This window comes from Copadichromis virginalis, linkage group LG16, assembly GCF_057382275.1.
Source record: "Copadichromis virginalis isolate Kocher_CV1m ecotype Utaka linkage group LG16, C_Virginalis_male_GT1.1, whole genome shotgun sequence".
Taxonomy (NCBI): domain Eukaryota; kingdom Metazoa; phylum Chordata; class Actinopteri; order Cichliformes; family Cichlidae; genus Copadichromis; species Copadichromis virginalis.
This window is the reverse complement of record NC_140633.1, coordinates 30,713,821-30,732,116: the sequence shown is the minus strand read 5'-3', so window position 1 is coordinate 30,732,116 and position 18,296 is coordinate 30,713,821. Positions and strand designations below refer to the sequence as shown.

The 18,296-nt window shown below is 40.6% G+C and overlaps 2 protein-coding genes across 2 annotated transcripts in view; one reads left to right on the top strand and one right to left on the bottom strand.

The window, feature by feature from the left end:
* asic4a (acid-sensing (proton-gated) ion channel family member 4a) overlaps positions 1–5,757 on the top strand; it is a 100,873-nt gene extending 95,116 nt beyond the window's left edge. Inside the window, exon 10 of the mRNA XM_085434375.1 lies at positions 1,961–5,757. Coding sequence (XP_085290501.1) covers positions 1,961–2,116 — 156 coding nt within the window. The 3' untranslated portion in view covers positions 2,117–5,757. The remainder of the gene's footprint in view (positions 1–1,960) is intronic.
* Positions 5,758–6,492: 735 nt separating this feature from the next.
* On the bottom strand, positions 6,493–16,622 carry LOC146691094 (chondroitin polymerizing factor, non-catalytic subunit-like). Its single transcript, XM_085434374.1, has 4 exons — positions 16,130–16,622; positions 12,153–12,717; positions 10,421–10,603; positions 6,493–10,264 (listed from the first exon to the last, which is right to left on the bottom strand). Exons 1-4 carry the CDS (start codon positions 16,417–16,419, stop codon positions 9,002–9,004), a joined length of 2,301 nt encoding a protein of 766 aa, XP_085290500.1. The 5' UTR covers positions 16,420–16,622; the 3' UTR covers positions 6,493–9,001.
* Positions 16,623–18,296: the final 1,674 nt, after the last annotated feature.

The window sequence follows — 18,296 nt, the reverse complement described above, 5'->3', positions numbered from 1 at the left end:
AAAATTATGGAGGTGGAAATGAGCATAATAAAACCCCCTTAACCTAAAGCTTTCCTTATGTGATGAGAAAGGCTAATCGCAGGACACAGAAAGCAAGTAAGGGTCAAGAAAATTGACCCAAAGCGGGAAGAAGTTCAAGGGCATTTTTGACAACTTGTAGGTTAACATCAGGCAGGTATGCTAGAGTGACTGACATGTGCAGCTAAAACAAAAAGACTAAGAAAAACTAAGAAGAATGAAACAAGAAGGTGGGTAAGCATGGCACCGTACATCAGACACAAGAGAATCTTATGATCTGACTAGCAGCAAGTATTTCCCAGGGATAAGGGGCTTTTCCTTTAAATCAAAATGACTTATACAGGGAGTGCAGAATTATTAGGCAAATGAGTATTTTGTCCACATCATCCTCTTCATGCATGTTGTCTTACTCCAAGCTGTATAGGCTCGAAAGCCTACTACCAATTAAGCATATTAGGTGATGTGCATCTCTGTAATGAGAAGGGGTGTGGTCTAATGACATCAACACCCTATATCAGGTGTGCATAATTATTAGGCAACGTCCTTTCCTTTGGCAAAATGGGTCAAAAGAAGGACTTGACAGGCTCAGAAAAGTCAAAAATAGTGAGATATCTTGCAGAGGGATGCAGCAGTCTCAAAATTGCAAAGCTTCTAAAGCGTGATCATCGAACAATCAAGCGTTTCATTCAAAATAGTCAACAGGGTCGCAAGAAGCGTGTGGAAAAACCAAGGCGCAAAATAACTGCCCATGAACTGAGAAAAGTCAAGCGTGCAGCTGCCAAGATGCCACTTGCCACCAGTTTGGCCATATTTCAGAGCTGCAACATCACTGGAGTGCCCAAAAGCACAAGGTGTGCAATACTCAGAGACATGGCCAAGGTAAGAAAGGCTGAAAGACGACCACCACTGAACAAGACACACAAGCTGAAACGTCAAGACTGGGCCAAGAAATATCTCAAGACTGATTTTTCTAAGGTTTTATGGACTGATGAAATGAGAGTGAGTCTTGATGGGCCAGATGGATGGGCCCGTGGCTGGATTGGTAAAGGGCAGAGAGCTCCAGTCCGACTCAGACGCCAGCAAGGTGGAGGTGGAGTACTGGTTTGGGCTGGTATCATCAAAGATGAGGTTGTGGGGCCTTTTCAGGTTGAGGATGGAGTCAAGCTCAACTCCCAGTCCTACTGCCAGTTTCTGGAAGACACCTTCTTCAAGCAGTGGTACAGGAAGAAGTCTGCATCCTTCAAGAAAAACATGATTTTCATGCAGGACAATGCTCCATCACACGCGTCCAAGTACTCCACAGCGTGGCTGGCAAGAAAGGGTATAAAAGAAGAAAAACTAATGACATGGCCTCCTTGTTCACCTGATCTGAACCCCATTGAGAACCTGTGGTCCATCATCAAATGTGAGATTTACAAGGAGGGAAAACAGTACACCTCTCTGAACAGTGTCTGGGAGGCTGTGGTTGCTGCTGCACGCAATGTTGATGGTGAACAGATCAAAACACTGACAGAATCCATGGATGGCAGGCTTTTGAGTGTCCTTGCAAAGAAAGGTGGCTATATTGGTCGCTGATTTGTTTTTGTTTTGTTTTTGAATGTCAGAAATGTATATTTGTGAATGTGGAGATGTTATATTGGTTTCACTGGTAAAAATAAATAATTGAAATGGATATATATTTGTTTTTTGTTAAGTTGCCTAATAATTATGCACAGTAATAGTCACCTGCACATACAGATATCCCCCTAAAATAGCTAAAACTAAAAACTACTTCCACAAACATTCAGCTTTGATATTAATGAGTTTTTTGGGTTCATTGAGAACATGGTTGTTGTTCAATAATAAAATTATTCCTCAAAAATACAACTTGCCTAATAATTCTGCACTCCCTGTATTTAATGATAAATATACTTACTGACCCCCTTTGCTTTGTTTTCAACAGGAGCCCAATGACATGCCACGGAGTCACCCAGAGGGGGCCTATGCTAACACGATTCTCCCCAACCACCACGTCCCTCATCCTCATCCTCACCCCCATCCTCATCCTCACCACCACCATGCCGGACACCATGGGGTGTTTGAGGACTTCGCTTGCTAAAGCCAACCATTGTTTCCTGTCTTGGTGACAACAGAAGATAAGAGCTGTCTGTGTTGAGACCAATAACAGACCCTTGGCATTTCCGTCACTCCTTTGCTGTCACCAGTGAAAAGCTACAGCCAAAGTCAAACACCAAACTTGTGCTGCTAACAAACCACTTGTACGTACAGTATGTAGGCACAAAACGGACACGGCTTTTTCTCCTTTCCTTTTTTTTTTTTTTTTTGCTCTATCTCTCTCTCTGTCTCTGGATGGGATCCCACTCAACATCGCCCCGCTTCATGTTATGATTCAAGACACTTTGTGATTTCAGGACCAATTTTTTGGTACATGATCACTACGAGGGAACAAGAGGAGGACTGCATGTCACCTTGATCCAGTTTATATTCCAAAAAAAGAAAGAAATAAGAAAAAAAAAGATTTATTTATTCAGCTAGCATCTCAGATTTTTTTTCCGTCTGTATCCTTCCATGTATGTCTCTTGAAACTGTTTCTCTTACTTCGAGGAGAACACAGTGTACCATATCAAGTCATCTACACAATATATTATGTAATTATTTAAAGAGATACTATTATATGTTCTATATTGTATACAAGATGACAATAATTCAGTAAGCATACCTTATTCACCATCCAAAGTATGAAGGGAGCTATTTAGGCTGAAATATATGACCTTGGCTTAGAAGATCTATCAGCATCTTTCCACATGATACACTTTGTCTGGTTTGTGGTTAAGGTGTTAGAGAGTAGCATTGTACCTGTACATAAAGTCCAACGTAAAAATGAGAAAGTTCTAAAGGTTCTGTTTCGATGGTTGTTGTTTATTTTTAGTTAATATATATCTTATGTACTATTAATTTTAGTTATTTATACATTTTAGAGACAATTTTTATAAGAAAATATAGCGATCACGATTGTAGCAATTACTGTACACTTACAATCTGCAGATACGTAGACTGCCAGACATCGATACTTTCGTCCAGGTAACAAGAACGGACTGAATGCATTGTGACTATTATATCCATCATTTCCTTTAAGATGTCTGAGACAACACAAACATGCTTTGCTTACGGATGAGGATCGGGTTATGTTTTCACATATGACATGGTTGCGCTTTAAGTATTCCTCCTATTCGACTCATTTCTGCCCACCATCCACTCTTCATCTTGGTTAGCATCCTTACTTAAAGCTGACATAAGCAATAAGAGAATTTTTTACACATTTTTTTTGCAAACTCATCTCCTTCAGAACTACTGTAAAAGTACAGCAGCTATTTACAGTGGGGACCCAGCGTGTGTGTGTGTTTGTTTATGTGTTTGCATGCGCACTTTAACATTTTGCACACATGACTGAGCACATTAGACTGACACAGCTCAGATGAGCTGATCCATGAAAAAAGGAGGGATTACAATCAAAAAGCTGGAAGAGTATTACTGCGGCGGGAAGGTTTTATCAGCTGAAGCCACCTCTGAAGATGCAGATGTGGCAGCAACGTAAACAGGTACTGTGGCAGAGCCGGATATATTCTTATTGGTTTATGTAAAAAAGGACAGAGGACAACACAAATTTTTAAGAGCACAAGTAAGCAAAGGGAAATATAAACTGATTCACTGATTCACGACTAGTCTCTTTTTTTCCACTGCAGGAACTTACCAGACTTCCCTTAGCCACCTAGAAATGCATATTTGATTTAAGGCTCTTTCTTGCACCATTCTTTTCAAATAAGAAACTGGAACTTACAACAGCATTGTCTATGTTTTATCGTATAACCTAAAGTAGATTATTGTTTATGATAGCAGAGATGGGATGGACAACCTTTGAAGCATTGCCGATATGGATTTTTGTTTCAGGGAACTAGTAGGACCAACTCAACCAGAATGGGGTCCTGTGCTGTCAGCCACATCATAGTCAGACGTTTCATCTGTTTGGCCGTGTGTCTGTGCTTTGTTTTTAATGGTTAAATAGGAGCTCGAGTGTGATTTTGAACAGAAATATCCAGTTCTTTCTTGAAATATTTGTAGTAGTAAGATGGCAGATGCTGCTCACACTTTTTTATCTTGTGACAAAGAAATCTGTGTTTCGTTTACTTTAGCAAATCCTAAAGGCTGGAATTTGCTTTTAGTTCATTATAATAAGAGAAGAAAACAACCGGGGGGATTAGATTGTTGTTTTGCTTAAGTTCCTGCAGTAGAGTAGTGGGGGCTGTACATGAGGTTACCCAGTAGCCGGTAAAGACTAGCTGTGAGCTCCTCATTATTTTCTTTTGCAAATTAATTGCATTCTGTTACACCCAAAAGAGAGAATTATTCAGGACTGATACAAGTTTTTGTATGCTTTGCTAGTACAAGCCTCTAAGAAATTTTAGAAAGGTCAGCGTATATGCTAATCCAGATCGGTGACATGGGACTGCATGTTTTATATCACAAGCACCTTTAATCTTGAGTGAGGTTTTTGCAGATGTGTGCTCTCAAGCTGTAGTTTGGACTTACACGTGTCAGAATAGGTATCACGCAATGCGCTGGTGCAGAGTGTGAACCAAATTCGTTCCTACACAGAAGGTGGCAGACACTCCAGTGTCTGAGAAATGCAAGAATACCTTACACGATACAGAATTTCATGTTAACAAATGACAACATCATTTTTCCCGTTAATTTGATAGGTGTATTCTGTTGCCGCAATATTACCATACATCACTTTGGCTCACAGTGAGATTCCAGTCTCCATCTGCCAAATCCCCTCCTCCTTTCAAGTAATCATGGGCTATACATGGCTGTTTAATATTCATAATCATGTGTCACTTTGACATTTTCAAAAGGTTCCCAATCTGAGTCTCTGATGGCATCCTGTACAGGCTATGCATAACAATCTTCTCCTCTGTCATCAATAATTGTAGCTATCCTCAGAGAAGTCACACAGGGGTTGGTGTGTTGAGATGAATACAGGGCTGCTTTATTACTGTAGAGTTTTATTTAAACGGAAAAGCCTAAAGTGGATGTGGAAAGGCTTTTTTAATCCTGAAGACAGTGTGTTTAGGTTCACTGCAAAACACAACTTCAGATAATTCTGCATTCGTCAAAAAACACAGATAACTTTACAGCAGCAGCAGCCTGTGTGAGGTGCCACATGACCACACGGTGGGCGGCAGGTCTGTGCTGTAGCAGACGGGACAACTTCCCTTCTTAACAACATGTAGCTCACATTCCTGGGATTCCTACTCCGAGCTCCCTTTACATAGGGGACCTACCTATGTTTTTAAAAGCTTAAACTACCAATCAGCCTGTATGTGCTTGCTGCATTACCCATAAAAATTAATGTAATCTCACTAGCCACAGATGTTAGGTTTTGAATATCTGCCATTTTCCTGCTCATTTTATTTTATTTTTTTCAGCTGAGGCCTCGGAGAAAAATATAAGTGCAGGGTGATGCAAGGAGCTGTCAGGAATTCAAAAGGAGAAATTTCATCCTATAGCTGACAGAAATGGAAATGGACTATCCCTGCAGTGACAAGGAACGCTTACATTTTGTATATAAGTGTGATCTTGTGATTATTTCTTCTGTTAGAACACATTTTATAAATGTTAAATATGGTAAATACAATGAATATTAAAGTTTAGATAAAAACCAGTGCCTCTTAAATCCCATTTCACTGTATGCCGTCTTTTTATTCCCCTACAAACCACACCATTGAATAGCAATTCAGACTCTGGCCATTTTTATTTCCTTTTGAATGACCTTTAAGGTTGCATAAAGACATCTCGAAGGCTAGCTCCTACAAGATGAGAGCAGGATTATTGATAGAGATGGTAAAAAATGTGTTATTCTGCTTGTTAAAAGGTGAATTGTTTGGGGTTTTTTTTTTGATGGTTTAATTTTTTTACTGCTTTCTGGAGGACTTAAAACAACCTTGTCCTCACACGACAGGAGAAAGTCCTGGGATTGAACATAAAATAAAGTACAAAATAATGGCTTACAATTAACTCACAGCTGCTCTGTAGTTATGCGGTTTTACAGCATGCCTCGGGGCAGTACATATAGACCCTTGAAATAACTAAAGCTGTAATTAAGGTTGCGACGTTTTCCCTGTTTTTACCCAACCCAGACATCAGGAATACCCAAGTTCTAACGTGGGCAGCAATATTGCTGAGAAAATGTTGCTTATTTCTGTGAGATTAAAACAGTCTTCTTCGTATTAGAAATGTGATTTCTACACGTTCAATCCTCTGCTTGTAGCGACCAGTAGCCATTACTGGTCTGGGACCTGCGCTGCTGACAGCAAACGCATTCTTCTGCTGACACCTAAAGGACAAAAAGGATTCTGTTCCTGCATTGCCAACCATGTTATATCACAGCAATCCAGACAACAAAAGGACAAAATGTCATATTTAAACATCCTTTATTTAAAAAAAACAAATAAAATTACAATTCACAGCTTATTGGTAATTACAGCACACATTTGGATGTGATGAACTTTAAATTGAAAAGTATTGCTTTGGTTTTACAAGTACCCACGTGCACTGAACACTAAACCAACAGGTTCAATCAGCAATGGAAAATTTTAAAGAAAAAAAAATGTTTTATTTTAAATAATTTGCTTGATCCAAAGTGAATTTTGTTTCTGTTTGAAAGCAAAAGGACAAAGCAGATACTTGATTCCGTCACAAAATAATACAATAGAAACTGAAGTGTAAATAAAGCTTAAAAAAAAAAAAAGTTTAAAAATAGAGTGTCTATAAAATATTTATAGATGCACAGAAAATGTCATGGAAGCCTCTGTTAGCGCTGAAGTGTTTAGAAGATGCATAATTTAGGAGATATGACAGATTGAATAAATTATGGACAAAATACTTAAGAGACTGCGCTCGGCGATGACGGATGTGATAATTAATCTGCCCGCTCCTTTAATTTTGGGCTTCTCGCGTCTGCAGAAGGCAAAGACGACGCAGATCACCACAATAACTTCATATTGTAATCTCAGCACTTTCAGCAATCTTTCACAGATTATATTTTCAATTATGCACATTATTAGCATCGTACTCTTCAAAGGATTGAGACGAACATTCATACAAGCTGGTGCACCGTAATGGTAAAAAGAAAGACTCATCTTGAAAAAAGACGCGTCAAGGAAAAATAAAATGTTCACATGGCAGACAATACAGAAAACACCTTTCAGGACCACCAAAGTGGATGTAGTGTTTCCAACATATACATCAAATCCAATTACAGTTAAATAACAGGACTTGCCTTGATTTTATGTATTTCCAAGTAAACCGGATGATGAAAAGTGTCTAGTGTCAGAGAAAATACATTAAAAGGTCTTGTCATAAGAAATTACAGTGTATTTACTTCGTATCAAACAGAAAGAATGAGTCACGTACAGTATTTTTGATATACACACTGCTTTCGAATGAAAAGTCCTCCATCAGACATATTCAGCTGTGTTATCTGTAATATTGCACATTATAATATACTCAATGACATTATGGTGTCCAGTACCGCTACCTCCACCAGAAAAGACCCCCATTGGGCAGCGTTACAACTGGGAGAAAGCAGCCATTTGTGTAACTGAGCACACCGCATGGGAGGACAATGATGCCAACCAGTGACTTACAATATCTTAACAACACAGTTGAAATTCTTTAAAAAAAGCAAAACAAAAACAGTTTCTTTTGGAGTTCTCAGACTGCCTACACCTGGTGAAATGTCTTCATACATTCTTTATTTCAGCTGTTACTAAACTAATTCAATTCTAATTTAAAAAGTACCGTACATTTCAAAAGGGACTCTTGAAAAATCTGAGCAATCGCTACAAGCATTTAATAATGAGCCCTCGCCCTCATCTACTGCCTCATGCAAGCAAGTTTTCTTGGAAAACTTACAAGTAGACAACCTCTGAATAACTTAAAAACACAATGCTGGCCTACATAAAAATAAAGGTTTGTATCTATTATATAAAAGTTCCAGCAGCAATTTCTCAGAAGCTCCATTCCCTGCTTTGAGGCACATGTGCAGCCTGTGGATAGCTGGTGGTCTGACATTTCTGCGATAACCACCGCTGTATCAGGCTTCATGCACAGTGAAAGGTAACACCTCCCATTTATCCAAAGCGTTATTGATTTTATTCATAAATCTAAAAAAATATATAGATGTACAATACCTCGTGGAGTCATTTTTGTCAAGGCACATATGCAAATATGCACTTTTGATATTTACTGATTTGAGTATTTACCAAAGTGCAACACTTCAGTGCCCCCTTGTGAAGGGACACATAGGTTACCAGTAAAAAAAAAAAAAAAAAAAAAAAAAAATAGACAGCTCCGCTTTAAAATACCTTTGATATCGACATTAAATTAAAGGACATTCCCACTGAAAAAGCAACAACATACTAAAAGTTTTTGCAACTTGTTTTGGTTCGTTTAGTTGAGCAGCTGCAGCCAGTACATCAGCTCAATCATGCCTGTTGTATTCAAAATAGTCAAAAGCACAAGCATTACATCCAAGTGTTGCGAACCAAAATCAAGGTTAGAAATCCCACTGAATGCATTGGACGTCTGAATCATAACAATCAAGTCAATACTGCAAAGTTTCTGCCCTCTAGTGGTCAAAGCCTGCTTGACGCAATCATTAAAACTATGTGAAAAGGTTTTATTGGGAGTGTACTGCACTTATATATATCCAAACTGCCCTTAATGCACACAGGAAGACAGAGACAATCACTTGTGTTACCTGACTTGGTGACTAAAAGTCACCTACACCCCTAAGCAGGAGTTGTACTTGGTAAAAAGTTTAAGCGATGGGTGGTGGCACAACGGTTGCCCTCTTCACCCTAAATTCAAGCCTCGAGACTTTTTTAGCGAACGTGCAGGAGCACAGGTTTCACTGCTATTTTTAAGTGCTGTTTCCGTGCTCTTGCTCAAAAAGCAGCATGGCAAGTTGGGAGCGAGAACCGATGCTCTCCAAGTTGCTCTGAACACATCTGTGATAGATGTCCTCACTGAGTCTTGGGTTGCAGACTTCATAAAGGTATTGCTGGCGTAACGCTGGCTCTATTGCCCTGAATACGTGCAGACCTGAATACTTTACGAACATTTCGTAGATATCCATGTTCTCTAGAATCTCCTCGTTTTCTTGGACGTCCGCCACCATCCGACTGCGCGTCGTCATGTAGTCCGAGTTGTAGAAGCACGTTTCATCAAACGACCTGCGGTCAAAAAGGCCCGCGTCCTTGACCAGATCAAGTGTGTCTGGATGTGGCTGGTTGTGATAAGCCACGTCGGGGTTGTACTCCTGAAAATGAATGGGGAAGAATACTTGCCAATTGTTAATGGCATTCATGCGACAGCGATTCAGAAACTCCGAATTGATGTTTGTGTTGACTTCAGCCAGGAAGAAGAGCGTGTCGACGGGGTGCTTCTTTGAGATGATGTCCATGAATTTGATCTGGGATGGCGTTTCCGTCTTAACACTGATCCACGGGATTTTAACTGCAGGGTATTTGCGTTCATAAACGGTTATCTGAGACTTCACGCTGGCAAATATATCATTCTGGCTAACTTGTTGGGCCTCCACTGGGTCATAAATAAACAAGAAGGTTAGGATTGCATTTTCGCTGGTCTCAAAGGCATTCGAGGCAAAGACTTCAAGAAAGTGATCGACGTAGCTCCGGTCCTGCAGAGTAAGCGGTATAATAATGTGGACCCTTGTAGCTTCAGTGACATATGGCATGGGAATGATCTCTATCTGGCTCAAAGGTCGCACCAGATGAACCCTCTTTGTGATGGAGCGGCTGTGACCTTTCTGATTAACAGCCTCCAGCTGAAGGTCTAAGGTGTACTCCATCCCCCTAATGGGGTCAAAGCGTCTGTAGCCATTAATCAGTTGCTGCTTCTTTAAGTGTATAATGGGCATGTACTTCTTGTTCAGCTCTCCTATGGCGGTGTCAATGACATCCGCCACGTCCATGCGGTCAATGCCGCGCAACTCGCACTTGGGTGAGCCATCAATGCACGAATAAATCTCCTCCTCTGTGAAGTATTCCCATTTCAGAACTTCAAACCGAGACTTTGGTTCAAAAGGAGGATTGATCCCCACTGGCCACTGGGCGCTTCGATTCCCCTCAAAAGCAACAACACTCACATTCTTTATTTCTGCCTGTGGAAACACAATAAGTGTTAAAATAGACACATTTAACCCAGCTCGTACTACACTGAAATTGTGGTATTTTTGTGCCAACAATGGAGGCGAGCAGGCAGGTTTTTATTTGTGACTGATCCATGGGTGATTTGCGACACTTGAAAATCAGCTTACCTGCAGCTTAGCAATCTCATCATAAGTCTTCTGGAGTTCAATCTCAGTGAAGAATCTGTGCAGGCGGTACATCTGCTCCGGGTCAGACACTGGATGGACGGTCAGGGCTTTCTTAAACTCTTCACTCTGTTCTTTGCTTGGATCAGAGTTTTTTGCCAACTCATAATGGTGGTAGTGAAGTCCCTGAAAGGAATCACACAGGTCCTTTCATGAGGTGCGACGACACAAACACGCCTATTGTTATTCCAAGCTGTCAGCTGTTATGCAGCGCTGCTTTCATTCAAACAAACATTACATGCCATCCAGGCAGCATCTTGTGCTCGTCTCTGCTGCAAGGCTGACCATAATTGCACAGTGAACTGTAGACAGATTCTTTTTTTTTTTCCGTTTAAATAAAACAAGACGGTTTATAACTGGAGATTTTTACAGTTAGACTTTTGGTCATTTTTAGGGATGTGTTTATTTTGGGCACTCTTAACGGTGTCTCTCACTTTAGTAACAGGCTTGAAGGAGGAGAAAAAAAAAAGGAGGAAACTAACAGAAGTGACTGACACAGGCGGCAGAATCCCACTTACAGACATGGTCACTTAAGCTGAAAACAAAGTAACCACCTAAGGAGCTTGAGTGATTAAAAAAAGTGAACCCAATCTGATCAAGCTATTAAAAGAACAAAGAACAGAGACAATGCTTAACTGAGCAGTGAAGCAATTCTGTTGGAAATGTTTGCCAACTTACACCCTGTAGCTGAAGACTTAGTGAAGCCTAATTGTCACCAGTGTTCTCTTTCTTAGCAGAAAAAAAAATGCCTGGGTCTGTGTTCAAGCTATTTTCTTTAGCCATTTGAGGCCTTTTAGCTTGCCTCTGTTTCTCCCCTTATCTTGGGGGTGTGGGAGTGTGAGGGGACTCTGGTGGAGCTATTCTGGCTCAGGGCACTTAAGATAGCCAAGTTATTCACTCTCAGCTATGGTACAAGATGGTTTCCTGCTTTGGGGGAAGGCCAAGTAAGGGTAAATAGAAGCTAAAAAGATTTTTACATGTATGGAAAATAATACAAACAAAACCAAAACTTTAGTATGGGTGAAGCAGACTTCCTGAATGACACAACCAATCGCCTAAAGGGTGGTCAGACAGAGCTTGTTTGACCTTAAATGTTAATGACATTACAGGCGCAGAGCATGTTGACCCACAGGGGATTTTCACGCCATTGAATCTAAGCTGAACTGTGAGCTGTGCTTTCTTTGCCTGTTTGCTTATTCCACAGTGCTGCTGGAGATGCAAAAAATGCAAGGCTAAAGGGTATTAGCAAACCACTCTGTAACACAAATACCATCTCTGTACTTGCATGGTAATTACAGTTTTATATAGCTAGCTGTCCATCAGCTTTAAGTGCTTTCCCAGAGGCAAAGCATGATTTGTACTGTGAGGGCTAAACTAATAAAAAACTAAAAAGTTTTTTAAAATAACTGCTATGACCTATCACATGGCTGTTCTGAATGAAAGACTTTGTGCAAGTCTTCTTTATGGTTTGATACACAAATAAATGCACTATTAAAAAGGTGTTTGGTCTTTCAAAGACTGTATAAAAGTTTCTGTGTCCCAAACGTAGATTTAAGTGCTTTAAACCTGCATTACTTCGGAAAGCCAGCAGACAGCGACTTTTCTGGCTGTCAGTATGTCCTATTGCATAGAAGTCTATAGGGTCATAGGATTCTAAATCCACTTCTCAACCTACCTCATATTCGCCAACGCAGTTTATGCTGGTGTAATCAATGATGCATCGTCCAAGCCACTCATCAGGCCGGGCGCTCAGGATGTCGTTCCTACAATTTTCCAGGAAGGGCTGGAGTCGTAGCAGCAAGCTACGTGACAGCAGGTACCCAAACCCTCCATAGCAGTACCTCCCTTCCATCGCCCCACCTATGAACTCCTCAGGCCTGCCCATGTAAAGTTCTCGATCCATACTCAAGTGCTCCACCAGTGCTTTGATCCGGTCGGCTTCAGTGTAGGCGTCATCTTGGACAAAGTAGAACCAGTCGTATTCATTGATGTAATGGTCGAAAATGTATTTGATGGTCTGGAACATGTTCCATATCAGCCTCTCGTCTCCATGAGAAACCACAAACATGCCGTGAGGGATTTTGCGGCTGCGCGAACCAGTAAAGAAGATCACAGCGTCCAGATGATGGCTGATGGTTCGATTCACAGCTACACCTAAGGTGTTAATGGTGTTTTTGGAGGTCATGACCCCGACGAACAGACGCTCCCGCATCCCCAACTCCGTGCTGATGTACTTGGCCCTGAAAGAGATGTCAAACGGTGACTGAGTCGATGCTGCTTTGAATGAAAACTGCCAACAAAAGAACTAATGATCTAAATAGATCTTATATCATAATATATTATTTCGCATATGTAAAGTACTGTGTAATGACTCTTTGGGAATCACCTTGTTGTTCTTTTTAAATAAATTTAACTAAACAAATTTGGTGTCTAAAGATATAATTTAAAATTGGTTATGCGCCAAGTTGTCTGTTATGTGCAGGCACAAGACTGGTTTTGGTGTCTTTTATTCTTGAATGAATGAATGAATGAATGAATGAATGAATGAATGAATGAAAGAATGCCATAGGTCAGTGTCAAGTGGCTTAACAAACAAAAATAACATTGCTCTGAAAAATGCTCAAGTACGAAGATCAGATTAACTGCTCGTTAATTCACATTCAATGTTCAAATGAAACATTTAAAAGACCTTCAGAACGCCTTGAGAACTATTGCTCAAAATCAGTTAAAAAAAAATGTCAAGAATGTCAGACTCCTTTGAAGTAAAGCAAACTATTGAGGTGTGGCTCAAAAACTGTTGTAGAGTCTTGTAATTTATTGTTCAGCTCATTAAACATCTAGAAATTATTAAATCATTAGAGAAAACAAGGACTAAACAGACATGATGTAGTGACCTATAGTGGTGGATTGTAAGTCTCAAAAGAGAATCACACTGGACTGCCTGATGACTTTACAGCATTTCTGACTAATTTTTTTTTTCCTTCCCCTTTCAAATCTGCAAGAAGATCCTCTAAACATCAGTGTCCAGTCAGGCTTTCGCAATATTTCCATCTTAACAGAAAACACCAAAACAGAGTTTGTTGATTAGATGATTTAAATATCTTGACACACAAGTAACAACTAATGTTCTTCGGAAAAGTAAACATGTAAGAACTTGCATTGTGTTTCATCATTTACCACAACGCCAAACTGATTTTCATTTCCTTGTTATGCTCCACATAGCATTAATAATGGCCTGTTGTTAGAGCTGCAACTGTTGGTCAATAGATCACTCAAGACAGTGGAACAAATTTTAAACAACATTTTTCCCCCAAGAGAATTTGCAGCTGTTCTCTTCACATGTGTGGTCCCACATTAAATATTTGCATTTTGAACTCTCGGTTGGACAAACAGTATATGTGAGAACATCTACATGAGCTCTGGATATCGGTGACCTGGGCCTGTACCGTGAAGCGAGTTCAAAATCCCCAGGGTATCTTTCTGTTATCTGGACTAATTTAACATAACACTGGTGATTGAGATAAGCAGTCACACAAAGCTGGTTATCAACTCACTAAGTTAACCCAGAGTTTCCTAATCTAGATATCAGCGTGTTCACATGAAAAAGGGTTTTTTGGCAACATCTGACCTGTCACACTGATTATTTTACTGGAAGCTGATTTCGCAAAGAAAGAGTAAACTATGATATTAGGAAAATATGAATAGCTTACACAGATATAACGGAATGAACAGCTGCTGCAGTGTGAGAGGAAAAGGACCGTGCAGTAGTTTAGTGTTATAAGTGATACATGATTTCATTAAATGTTTTGGTCCGTGAGACTGGAAGAGACCTACTATATTAACAAAGTTAAGCCTGTTTAAAGACAGAAAGAAAAGCTTGCAACAATACAAGTTGTGTGAGTTAACAGACTATATCATTAAGGATGAGGTATAAACGAGTATTCCATTAAATGAATGTTTAAATTTGCATAGGACAGTTTTGGTTTTTATTCTTTCAGCTCCAGCTTGATGATGGATAACAGTAAAGAATTGATACAAAGAACTGATTTAAAATGTAGGTTTTGTCTAAATGCAATTGATAGAGAGCGCACAAGTACAAACAGGTTTCCCGATTTTGGTATTCATGTTTGCAGAACAACAAAACTGTTGTAAAATCGTTTGCACCCAACAGAGAAAACATGGCAAGGACAACTGAACCTAGAAGTTTTCTTACTGACTCTTCGGGAAAACAAAGTCAAACTGGAGCCATTAAAAACAAACTTTATAACTTTATACCCTCCTGTTATAAAGGTTAGATATCTTCCAAGAAGGCTGGCGCTATTTTCAGAAAACCTGATTGGTCAGGAGGTGGCGACTTTGTACTTGCTGATCTTTAATGTGCAAGGTTCACAGCTTAAGTTACCATAGCAATGAACCTTGGTAAAAAGTGAACCACCTTAATAGTACAGACCAACCTGGGTTAACACCAGTTACCTTGATAAGTCAAAATCCTGCTTGGTAGTACAGTCCTCAGGAGTCTCACACCCTACTCTACATTATAAGACAGTGGTTCACATCTTAATTGGCTCAAGTTTACAAAAGTTAGGATGCAACTGAAAACTGAGGATTACCAGACGGAACAGAGTCTGTAATAACAATGGCTATAAAAGACAGTATCAACCTGATCTGGGAAAGCCTACTTCCTTTAGCCCCACATTTAGCTTCATTGGGATTAGGGTTAGGCATAATTCATAAGAACAATTATAAGATGCACCACCCTTTACTGAACAAACCAACGTTTGGCATAAGCTGCCTCTGAAACCTCGGCAATTGCACGTTTTCATCTGTAGCCTCAGCAGAACTTCTTTACGAGGAAAGACCCTTTCTTGGAATTGAACTGAAATTCAGCCACTGTGGGTGCAGAGGCCAGCACTTAAATAAGGTCTTTACTCAGAGAGGGGAAAAAATGCAAGTTTGGAGGCATACTGTAGCACAGAAAAAAAAACTAGCTCTACTCTGGCCAGGGTTACACTGGAAAACAGCAGAGGAAGTGGTGCAGACTTCACGTTGTTAGAAGGAAACAGGCTCTGAATCAGCTGTGGCTACCACTGGCTGTCTTATTAGCTTCAATGATGAGGATACTCAATTATAATCGTATAGCTACATGAGAATTAGTGACTGAATGTGTAAAAAAAAAAGTCTTTGAATGCAATTTTCTCAGCTCCCTCACTAATTAACACTCTTTGCAAACTCCTGTAATCACATTTCTCCATTGAAGTAACTGTTAAACCTGCAATTTCAGCAGCTTTTCTGCCTCTTAATCATGTTTGGTGCGCATCTACAGATGTGCACGTCTCTTGTGAGGCATCTTGTCCTCACTTTACTTGAGCCTGTAAACTTGCGCCAACCAAACCTAGATCTTTATCTCCACTTATGGGACACAGGAACAATGGTGTGCACAGAAAGTAGGACACCTGGCCACGTTACCCGCGCAGGCGTTATGATGTGAAGTCACACAATGAGTGATTTCAACATCATCATAATCATGACCATCAGAGACCAGTCATCATTAGAGGGGATGATCTACACAGCGGCCTGCTGTGCTGTAGTGTATAGCAACGTGCTGTCAGGCTGTGCTCTCCCAGTCAAAGTGAACCAACAAACACAAGTTACCTGAAAACTTTCTTTGGGGCGCTCGGCTGGATCTGTTTGTACGGGACTATTCTTGGTTGAAAATCCTCTTCGGACGTCACATCGTTGACAGCAGAAATAGAGTTGGGCTTTCGGGCTCCTTTGAGCAGTCCATCCTTACCTAAAGACACAGCCTCCCCTTCCTTACTGTCCGGAGAACACGCGTCTTCCGACCAGCTCACGCTCAGTAAACTCAGCGTGAAGCCTAAAGAAATACCGATCACCACCGGGCCGAGCGACCGCAGCACAGAAATTAACAACGAAAATCTCATCTTGAGCGTCGGATCTCTCTGTCCGGCAGTCCCGCTTCGGTCGCTTTCAAGGCGTCCAAACAGGCCTCTGGACTGGGACAGCTCGACTCTTCATCGAAGTGGAGCATCCAGAGACAACTTGAGGAAAAGATGCAGCTTCTTCCTTTAATTTTACGCAGGACTCTTACGTGTCAGTCTAGCTCATGCTTGGCTCCGCCCCCTCCTGCTTGGCGTGTCACAGGCGGGACTACTTGCACATTTATGTGTGTGTGTGCGTGCTGAGCGGGGCGGAGGGATATTGGCCAATCGTATTTATCGATTCGTGTTTTGGGACACGGATTTCCCCCGCTTGTTTTAGTGTCTCTGAACACAATTTTAATCTCCGTGCCCATGAGCGCCTAATAGATATTTTCCACTTCAAAATAATGACACCCACTCCTGATATCCGATTACGAGTTCGCCTTGGGAAGGTGGGAACGACGCCTCCTCCTTAGCTACATGTTAAACACCAAAGAAACTAAATTAAATTAAAGTTTAGGATTAAAGCTATTTTTATTTTTAAGAACTGGGTATCCTTTTAGTGGTTGCCAGGGTGACCCTTCTCCAGGTAAAGACTCTAGATAACCTGCTACAGGGGCTGCAGACAGGAAACATGCTGAAATAGGGCCATTTGTGTTCAGGTGCACGTACAGATTTTCTTTTGGGGGGGGGCTAGATCACCTTTCATGGCCTTGGACATCCAGCATGACACGATGAGTTACGACTGACGACAGGTAAGACGCAGGTGAGGGAGAGCTGAAACACAGCCAGGGTCCTGTCTACCTGGACCAGGTGATGGCCTCTTTTCACAAGCTCAAATTAAAGAACTTCAGCAGCTGCTGTCATCGTTTCACTGCCCCCCTCCCTTCCCTTCCTTTTTCAAATTCAGCTTACACCGAAGTAACAAACAGGTAACCTTAATAGCTGAAATTAAGGGCATAAGAATGAGAAAACAATGATTGTTTTTATTTTATTCAATCTAATTAATGATTAGATATTATTACAATAAAGAACAGTTAACCTTGCTGTGTTAATAGATAACAGTTTTGCAGTTTTCTGACCTTTTTACTTTTACAGCATACCTTTGCTAATTCATATAGTGTTCCAATTTTCTGAAATAAATTGAAACTGCCGTAAGTATTTGTGGCACAAATCCTGGAAAGATTCCTCTGAGATTTTGGTGCATATTGACACGATAACATCAGCTGCACGATGATGCCAATCTTTACCACATTCCAGTGCTGCTCTGCTGGATTGTGATCTGGTGACTGTGGAGGCCATTTGAGCACAGCAAAACTCACTGTCATGTTCAAGAAACCAGCGTGAGCTTTCTCCTTCTGGATGGCAATGCTCAGTTGGTGATACTGGGTGGAAAGTGTGCCAAAATATATATTAATTATTATTATTTATGTTAATAAAAACAACATGGTTGTTTCAGGTTGTTTACGCCGAGTTCCTACCTAAATATCTGAATGCTTTAGCAGAAATCAAGACTCATCAAATAAACAAACAACATGTTTCCAGTCTTATTTTGTCCAATTTTGTTGAAACCGTGTGAACTGTAGCTTCACTTTCCTGTTCTTATCAGACAGGAGTGTCACCCGGTGTGGTTTTCTGCTGCTGGAGCCCATCTGCTTCAAGGTTTGACCTGTTATAGTTTCAGAGATGAGTGATTATTCACGTTGCTGTTGCCTTCCTGTCAGCTCAAAGCAGTTTGTACATTCTCTCCTGATGTCTGGAATCAACAGGTATTCTCACACATTGGACTGGCGCTCACTGGATATTTTCTCTTCTTTTGGACCATTCTCTGTAACTTCTGGAGATGTTTGTGTTTGAAAATCCCTGCAGATCAACAGCTT